Source organism: Macrosteles quadrilineatus, unplaced genomic scaffold (assembly GCF_028750875.1).
Source record: "Macrosteles quadrilineatus isolate MER2022 unplaced genomic scaffold, UCM_ALF_1.0 Scaffold_9__3_contigs__length_116548681, whole genome shotgun sequence".
NCBI classification, from domain to species: domain Eukaryota; kingdom Metazoa; phylum Arthropoda; class Insecta; order Hemiptera; family Cicadellidae; genus Macrosteles; species Macrosteles quadrilineatus.
This window is the reverse complement of record NW_026542602.1, coordinates 52,519,734-52,529,397: the sequence shown is the minus strand read 5'-3', so window position 1 is coordinate 52,529,397 and position 9,664 is coordinate 52,519,734. Positions and strand designations below refer to the sequence as shown.

Sequence of the window (9,664 nt, the reverse complement as noted above, 5' to 3'; positions counted from 1 at the left end):
TAAAAAATATTAATAATATTAAAATATTTTTTTCAAAGGAATGTCTAGTTTATTTCCCAGATTGAAGGAATTATGCATAGTTAGTTTGGCTGAAAATTTAAAAATAGTGTTGTCCTTTAGTTGTTAAAAGTATATTTGTTAAACAAATATGAAGGATTTCTTAAACAACAATGATTCATTAGGAAATCATGTAACGATGTAACCATTATTGGGGTCATATAGAGCCAATCACAGGATATTGTTGCTATGGTGATAGTTATAAACTTTCCATGGAAACATGAGTGTGATTGCCAGGGAAACAGAGGGATGTGATTCTTTGAGCAGGTGCAGTTGAAATAATTGCATGTGAATACATTATAAATTTATAAGGAAAAACACTTGTTTCAATTTATTAAGATGAAACACAATTTCCGTATAACAAAGATATTTTTGTTTAATCTGTTGTACGATAGAACTTTGAGTTCACAATTACTAGAATATTTTTGAAAAACAATTCATAATTTTTCCATCTAGTTATACTACTGTTTAAGCCATTTCAACTTTATATTTTGTTATATTTCACCATGGCTTTAAAATTAGATGATTTTCTAACCAAAAAGAAAGAACCCGCTCAAGTTCTCGACTTGTCTAAAGCTACAGCGAACACAAAAGAGGAGTTTAGAAGACTGTTGGAGAAAGTACCGGAATATAAAATACGACCAGAAAAAGTAAGTTGATAACTAATTTTTTAAGTTATTAGTTATTATTATTATAGGTAATTTGGTAAAAACTAAAAACCTGTAAACCTACATTCATTCTAATGAGTACGAGAACCAGCATGGGAACTATGGGAACAGTTTTATTGGGTAAAATTGGGGTTTCCCATAGTTTGATGTAATTGTTCAAATTGGTTTATTTCATGATAAGCTATAAACATAAAAAAAAACACACCTTTACCTTTTCCCTGTAAATACAGAGTAAACCTGACTTTTTAGGGGAACCTTTTTGTCAAAATCCAATCAGGAAATAGAAATTTGCTTAGTCAGCAGGTTTGCTGCGGCTGGTGCACTTAAATACATAGCGAAGGAATTATGTGCAATGAGCATAAGCCATTCAAAAGTCCCAAAGTGAAGAGTTTCGATTTTTGGATTTGCATATCTATATTGGTTTTAGTTACAAATACTCATGTTGATCTACTGTATTTGATCAATAACTTGCATATAAAAAACACATAGCTTACCATAGAAGTAAAGATTGCAGGAAACAGAAACACTTAAGGATTTGAATTGGCTGCCAACAGAGAGTTTGAGTAAATAAAAAATGGTCCTCTGGGATACATAAGGCTTAATCTTAAGCCGGGTTTTCCTAGCCGCGGAGTCGACGAGCGGAGAGAGGAACGCGGAGAGCGGAATTGAAATTAACATGGCATTCCGCTCCGCTTCTAGGAAAACAGTAACATTAAATTGCCTAAGACAAGTGGAGTCCGCTCTCCGCGTTCCTCTCTCCGCTTGCCGACTCTGCGCCTAGGAAAACCCGGCTTTAATTTCCACTTGCCTACTTATTACAAACGTTCCTTTCAGCTTCGTTTTCTTACTTTTTTTAGTGTATATCTTTTAATTATAGCTATCCTAAATCAGTGTTGCTAATATGATTTTTTAACTAGAGGAACTTTTGTCAGATCTTAATGAAATTTGGTATAAAGGTGAAAAGCTGGATAAACTAGATTACGTTTGTGAACCAACCTCAGGCTTGGGTGCAAAATAGAAACAAAAATTGTAAAAAGTCTGTGAATTTTTCATTAATTTTGTCAATATTATGAAAAAAGGGAGTATAGTTACTCTAATTTATTGCAATTTTTGCTAGTCATAAAAACATAAGTATTTTGATATATTTATTTGGTAAGACCCTGTTCTGATTGTTTGCACTGAACTCTGTACTATCAAAGCCAGGACTGACTATTCTCTTCTATCCAGGGCTACTTCAAGTAATACACATACAGTAGGCATTGCTTCAATACAAGGTGTTCAGTTCTTTTTAAGTAGTGTTAATTGAGATATGTTGTACTATGTAAACATTCAATTCAGGTAAAACCAGAAGAAATTAAAATCAAAGAGAAGGACTTCACATTCAAGACACCCAAAAGAGAGTTGCGGCCATCAAGAGAATATCCGTTTGCTGATCCTGTTCCTCCAGAGATGAGAGGTGTGAAGCTGGAAGATCTCAGTTGTGTCAACATCCAGTGGAAGATGCTGACCACCTTGCGACCGAAGAACAAACAGGATGAGGAGTTGTTCACCAGGTAAGTTAGAGGTCCTTTAACATTCTACATTTATAAGAAATGTTTGACAGGCTTTTTCATTCCACCATCCAGTGAAAAAGAGTTGATTAAAGAATCTAATACAGGGTGCGGCAAAAAAACCGATCCATTTTCTGCAGAGCACTGTTCAGCGACAGGTCGTCTATGAGTGGTAGGAGTAGGCTCGTTGGAAAGCCTACACAATGCCATTTTTTGTAGTCATAAAGCAGTGGTTACCTGAGCTACGTTGTTATGGAGTTGTTTTTAAAAAGTATTGAATTCATTCATTGCAACTCAGCGGCAGTTTCATGCATTAATTAAGGCGACATAGAGAAGTTCCGTTGCGTATCACAATAATGCGGTGGGTTACTAACTTTAGAACAACGGCTTCTGCGTTTAAAAGGAAGCTGAAATGCCGTCCAAAGTCAGATCGGATGCCAGACAACTAGCATTGGATAGAGTTCATGCTGCTGTGGAAAACAGTCCTCGCAGGCCCGCTCAAAAACAAGCGGCTTGCCGAACATGTCTGACTGCTCAGTTACACCAATTTTGAGATTAATTTTCATCCCTACAGATAAATTAGAGTAATAATCTGTTTAATTGTGTTATCCATACAGATAATCAAGATGGAACCTCTCCATGTCGACCTAATGAATAAAAGCACGGAACTGCCACTGAGTTGCAATGACTGATTTACTACACGACTAGATAACAACCGCATGTAGCTCATACAACCACTGCTCTATGATTACAAGAAATGGCATCGTATAGGCTATCCAACGAGCCTACTCCCATCACCCTCAGGCGGCCTGTCGCTGAACAGTGCGCTGAATAAAATGGATTGGTTTTTTGCCGCACCCTGTACATACTATTAGGCCTAGTAGTCTGAAAATAAAAACAGAAATGTATATTGTTGTTATCGTTACTCTTTTGAAGTTCATCAATTGGTCACAGCCACACATTCGATAAGTAGCAAATTACAGACTGAGTGATTTTTTCCCATAGTTTTAGAACATGAAATTTGTTTTCAAGTTCTATAGACTATATTGTTGGTACAGTGTAGTGGATACCAAAAGGTTTGAATACTTAGTTTCATGACCCCCAGAAGCTTTATTTTTAAATTTACAACTCTATACATTCAGTCCAGTAGACCCCCTCATCTCTCTTGGCTGTAGAAAAATGGAATTGAAAAGTAGAGGAACAAAATGAAAATTTCTAAAGGACAAGAAAAAGAGTAAAAAAAAAACTAATTTCAAAACAAGCAAATGGAACTCATTGTAAAAACATACTTGGCAGATCAATTAATATTTAATTTTGTAATCCCCTATTAATGATTTGAATTATCTCTGTCTCTTGTAGGTTAGTTGAACTGGGAAAGTTAAGATTGCAAACTGAAGAACGGGAAAGGAAAGTGAATGATTCAGACTACGTTCGTAAGATGAAGAACAGAGCTGGAGTTTTGGAAACAAGGCTGGTATCTTGTGCAGAGTGTGGGGAAGAATTTTGTTCGGGAGAACTCTGTGGTGACTTTATGTACGATGCGTCGCTTAGGGAAAACAAAACTTTGGCGGGACCAGGTAAAATCTTATACCATCTATAGTTAGAACTAAAACTACTGTTAAACTTCATCCATCTTGTTCCTTTGGAATAGTTTTTTTGTGAGTAGCTCACAGTCAGTAGCGCTTGGACTTTGGTCATAAGGCTGCGATGTTGGTTCGGATCTTGGTATCGCCAGTATGCCACTAATTTTTTCCAGTACAGTTGACCACTGTACTGTACCGGCTCACTCATTGCTATGGTGAATATACATTCTATTCACAGGCCACTGTGGGCCATGTGGACGGGCAAATACAAGATAAAAGAGGCCACCACCCTATTTTCTTATGTTATTCATGTTACAAGAATATTTACATATTTTTAAGTTTAATAAAAAATAACCATGGCTTCTTACAACAAAATATTTTTCTAGCTTCTTCTCCTCTTCTCACTGATCAGTTGATCCTTACCTAGCATAGTGCTCATATCCTTCTGAATCTCAGCACCCATTTCTGCATCACATTTTATTGTTTCCAAATTAATTCAATTCAATTTATTGTTGTTGTTTTGTCCTGTTGTGTATGGAGACTTTCGATTTTCTCTCCAAGTCCTCTTTGATCAGAGTGTTCTTTCATCCTAACTATAATATTTTACACCCATATCAACCTTGACTTGTGAAGGTATAGCCACTATACCTTAATGGGGTAATTATTGCGACGAACGTGACCATGGGAACCTATATAGATATTTATATCACTAGAAACTAGATTTTTTGCTGAAAATAACGGTGCAAAAATTTTTCCGCGCTCACAAATATTAACGGAGTTACGGCTGTTTTAAGTTTTATTTACCTTTGTAAGTCTACTGACTAGCCTATTTAAATTGACGATATTTCCTCACCAGAAACTTTGTATAACTATTAAATTTATTTATGTAAATTGTAAGTGATTTTAAGTAAATATTAGACTCACACTAACAATCAATAGGTTAATTAACGCAAACTTATTAATTTCAGCATAAAGAACGTTCGGGAAACAAGATAGCTTATCTGTACGCAGCTATAAGTGAAATGGTTAGTGGCGACGGCATGATCCCACACAACACAAGAATATCCTTGGAATGTCCTGGGGATATTCCAGTGGGATATGGGGGATATCCTCTGTATATCCCGTAATGTCCTCGGGATATCCTGGGGAACTCCCTGGGAACTCCCTATGTCCGCCAAAATCCTGATCCCTGGGATATCCCACCAGGATATTATACACAAAATCACTAAATAATAAATATTTCGTCCGAAAAACACTTTTACCACTTAAATAGCTCATAAAAACAAATTTTTGGAAAAAATAGAAACAGAAATATTTTTGCCCAGACGAGTTTTGAACCGGGTACCTCTGACTTATGAAACTCTTACCTTACCTCCTGAGCTATTTGTGATTGTTGATATTACTAGTTTTCAAGCGGTTAAAGAGGAGCCGACAGCTGAAATGGTTGCAATACTTAAATATTTTTGATACTATGATTCTGTTAAGGCATCAAGTTGTTAAATTGTTTTTCTGGGAGTTGTAGAGGATACTGTAATAAGAATATTGATTATAATTGTTATATGATTAATTAATATTTCCCCTTAAATTTTCAACCAATAAATTTTCTTAAATAAGTTTGAATTTAAATTAAAAAGAAAATATTTGCATTATTATTATTATTGTAAGCAGGTGTATTATTGCTATTATTATTATAAAATGGCAAAAATGTAGAGTTTGATAGTTACCATGCCCCACGGGGATATCCTACGGATCTCCAAAGGATGTCCTAGGGATATGATCGGAAAACATGATTATTTTTTATAAATCATTAGTAACATTATTAGTTATTTTAATTCAAAATAGTATTGAAATACTTTTTAATAACGTTTCTCAAGCACTTGTCACTTGAAAAAATACATCCAATACTATAAAATACGTTTTAATATAGGTAGCCTACCGAGAATATCCATAGGAAGTCCCCAGGATATCCTCAAAATGCATTCGTTTGTGTTGGATATGTGCAATATCTTACAGTGATCCTAGGGACATTCTCAAATCCTGTTATCTATGTGGGATATGTGGGAACTGGTCAGGATCCTGTGCTGTGTGGGAAAGCTGTATTTGGTAGCATATTTCGAGAAGTACTTGATTTATTAGTGGATTTTACAAATAAATTATGAAAAAAGGATATCGTGGATATTCCTGTCCCTCGATCAAAAACCCTCAAAAAAATTAAATTAATTATTGTAACGGGAATATGCCAGGAATGTCCCAGGGATATTCCTATATCCCATGGGATATTGGAATATCCCAGGAATGTCCCAGGGATATTGCTATATCTCATGGGATATTGGGACGTTTTGGGAACTCTGTGGGATATCCTGAGGATATTCTGTGCTATGTGGGATGATGATGGATTTGACAAAATCCAGTTCCAAAGTTCCAGTAATCCAATCCACTCCACAAAATAGGCCAACATTGTTACTTTAACCATCTAGCTTTTATGCCCTTTTGACTCCTTATACCTAGGCATACTTTTAAAGCCTAACAACTAACAACTACTATTAAACATACACTAACAAACAATGTTAGACTTCTCATTCCATTTTAAAATCTGAAGTTTTTTCCATATCTAGTTCATGTTGGTGACACTTGAGCGCTAGTGTCATAACACTTTGTTAAATATTATAAGAGAGTACTACAGTAAAGTAGTATTAAATATATTAGTAATGAACTGTGCTTTACATTTGGTAATATAACCAGGGGATGAGTGATTGTGTTATTGACTTAAATAACACGTTGATTAGTCTATAGAATACATATTATTATTAAAATTAAACTATTCTAAACTAACTTAACCAAACCAAACTTGCTGTAGCATAAAATATAAGTATGATGACAGAAAAGGCATGGGTGGAAGGCAAGTCGGACTTTATGCGGATTCGTGACTGCATTAAGTCCTTTGAAGGTAGGTTAGATTAGGTAAGTTAAAGTGTAGGTTATAGTGAACTGAGTTGATAATTTATATTACACACAGGCAGTTGTTGTGCAATTAAAATAGTGTGTTAACCACAACAAAATAACGATTTAAAAAATGCTTGCAGTATTTTTTAAATCGTTATTTTATTGTGTTTTACACACTATTTTAATTGCACAACAACTGCCTGTGTGTAATATAAATTATCAACTCAGTTCACTATAACCTACACTTTACCTTCCTAATCTAACCTAACTTCAAAACACTTAATACAGTCACGAATCCGCATAAGCCCGACTTGCCTTCCACACATGCCTAAATAAAATCATTCTGAAATAAGTTATTCAGTGCCGTGTTGTTTCTTAGATGTTTGTAGCACATGTAATTGAAATGACTTGATTGACTTATTTTTATTCTCTTCTCTTCAATTTCGTATTTTCATTTTCATTTCAGGTTCAGTATAGTTGTACAAGTAAGTAACAGTTAGTCCGTTCCGTTGTTCCGTAATTCCGTAATGCGGCAACGGCAAGCAGTAGCAGAAGCAGACTAGAATAGAATAGAAAGTAGATAAAGGAAATCAAAACGACAAATAATTATCTTAAGTTACCTTAAAGTCGGGACCACGTAAGTTTGCAGTTGGTGGCAGCCAATCACAAGACAAGGCTAGTGCGACGTTGCCACTTCGCACTAATAAAATATACTAAGCAATGTTTTCACTTCAGCTGGTATTATTAGATTTGGCAACACCGCACGGTTCTCATTGGTTCATTCAAACCCATATGGTAAATAGGCTCCTCCCTCAACTGCAAACTTATGTGGTCCCGACTCTAGTTAATATTCTTGGCCTCGGAGACATTTTTGCACTGTTATTTCCTGGTAAAAAAGTGAGTCTTCTACTTTAATTACTTACAATTAACGTAATATCAAGTATCTGGAGAGAACATTTCATAGGCTTATAAATAGGTTAGGTCAAAAAACAAAGTACTGGTTGGTAAATAAAACTTAAAACAGCCGTAACTCCGTTAATATTTGAGAGCGAGGAAAAATTGTTGCACCATTATTTTCAGCTAAAAATCTAGTTTCTAGTGATATATAAATCTATATAGGTTCCCATGGTCACGTTCGTCGCAATAAATACCCTTAATGGTATTAGTTGCTCAACCGTTCATTTATAGGAAATAAAAAAACAAATTTCTAAGAACCTCCTTCTCAAGGCTACGGCAATGTTTTCTTGTAATGTGTCTATTGTTTAAACCGCATTAAACATTTTATTATATAGCCTATGTCCTGTATTAAATGTACTTGTTTTAATTCATCATTCTTCATTAACTGCTGACAAGTTTTAAATCCATCAATGTTCAAACATTGCAGTTATAAAATCTTTAAGAAAGTTTTTGAAGTAAGTTGATTTATGACTTCTGTTAGTTTTTCGTTTTCTTTGATCCAACTCTGACTCTTAGGCACAGGAGAGGCCAAGGCAGGCGTTCAAGAGCGAGGAAGATCAAAAAGTCGAAGACCAAGGAGGTCCAAGAGCCGGAGAAAGAGTGCAAAACCTAAGAGTAAAAGCAGAGAGAGACGGAAGAGCAAGAGTTATGAGAGGCCAAAAAGCAAGTCTCTTGAGAGAAAGAAGAGCCTAGACCGCAGGAAAAGTGTCAGTCTTGAGCGAGCTAGGAAGCAAAGCACGTCAGGAAAGAAAAGTTTGCAGCGGAGAAAATCTAAAACAGCTAAGAAATAAATTGTGTCATAAACCCAGACAGACATAACTTAAAAAACACTTTTTTGGGTTCAGGGTGTCCAAAAACAGATATTTCCACCCAAAACTCATTTTTGAAAATGTTGACAAATACCCGAATTTTTCCATATACAGTAAGATGCAAGAAGAGTAAGAAACATATCTAAATATCATGTTATAACTGTCCGAATGTCCTTAGTTACTCACACAGCCACCATTTTATTTGTTTCACTTATTAATTTTTTTAAAAGTAGTTAAAGAAACAAAATTGAAACTTTACACAAACATTTATGACAACTAGGCAAAGCTAAAAAATTATGAAAATTTTTAAAATACACAAAACAAAATGGCGGCTGTGTAAAATTTTGTTTCTTAAATAACTCAAAAACTGATTTTACAAATGTTTTAAATAGCTGTGATTTTGTTTTATGAATTTGAAAAATGTCCATATTTTTTTGAAGGATTTTCTAGTTGTCATAAATGTTTTTGCAAAGTTTCGTATCTTTAACCACTTTTTAGAACAAAAATAAGTGGGAAAACAAAGTTGCGGCTGTGTGAATAACCAAAGGATTTCAGGGCAATTTAAATATAATCTTTAGATATGTTTTTTTCTCAGGAACAATGCCCTAAAATATTGGTAGAGAGGTCCGGGACACTCTGTAAAGGGGAGAATGTTAAATATATAGTTCAAATTGTCAATACAATTGTCTGCTAAGTATACTGTATACTGTTATGCATTTAGAACAAAGAGTACTTCATTGGCATTTTTACTGAAAATAAACAGCTTATAAAAAAAAACTACACGGTTTTCTTTATTAGGTAATAATACTTTTCTAGTATCAAAAAAGAGGAAACTTTACACTATAAAATATCAACTAAATGATAATAACATTGTACAGGTATAATACTAAGTTTCATAATTAAAATTTCAACAAAGGATGCACACTTGTGTTAAATTGACAAACTTGTTAAGTACGTAATCAAGAATCTAAAAGCTCTTTAGGTTTACAAAGGGTTCATAACACTTGGCTTTTGAAAGTCATCCCTTGGGTATAATGGGATTAAATATGTTACAAAAGTAGATTAACACAAGCACAAGCGCGTCTTTAGAAGCGTTT

General features: G+C 34.6%; 1 protein-coding gene across 1 annotated transcript; it reads left to right on the top strand.

Annotated features, from left to right (window-relative positions):
• The first annotated feature begins 563 nt into the window (after window positions 1-563).
• Window positions 564-8,549, top strand: LOC129003442 (arginine/serine-rich coiled-coil protein 2). Its single transcript, XM_054431737.1, has 4 exons — window positions 564-707; window positions 2,064-2,278; window positions 3,635-3,852; window positions 8,275-8,549. Exons 1-4 carry the CDS (start codon window positions 564-566, stop codon window positions 8,547-8,549), a joined length of 852 nt encoding a protein of 283 aa, XP_054287712.1.
• Window positions 8,550-9,664: the final 1,115 nt, after the last annotated feature.

Excerpts from the sequence above, each read along its gene's own strand:
- LOC129003442 (XM_054431737.1), top strand. The coding sequence starts at position 564 with ATGGCTTTAAAATTAGATGATTTTCTAACCAAAAAGAAAGAACCCGCT. Across the intron at positions 2,279-3,634 it reads GATGAGGAGTTGTTCACCAG|GTTAGTTGAACTGGGAAAGT; the intron begins GTAAGTTAGAGG and ends TGTCTCTTGTAG. Across the intron at positions 3,853-8,274 it reads CAAAACTTTGGCGGGACCAG|GCACAGGAGAGGCCAAGGCA; the intron begins GTAAAATCTTAT and ends TCTGACTCTTAG.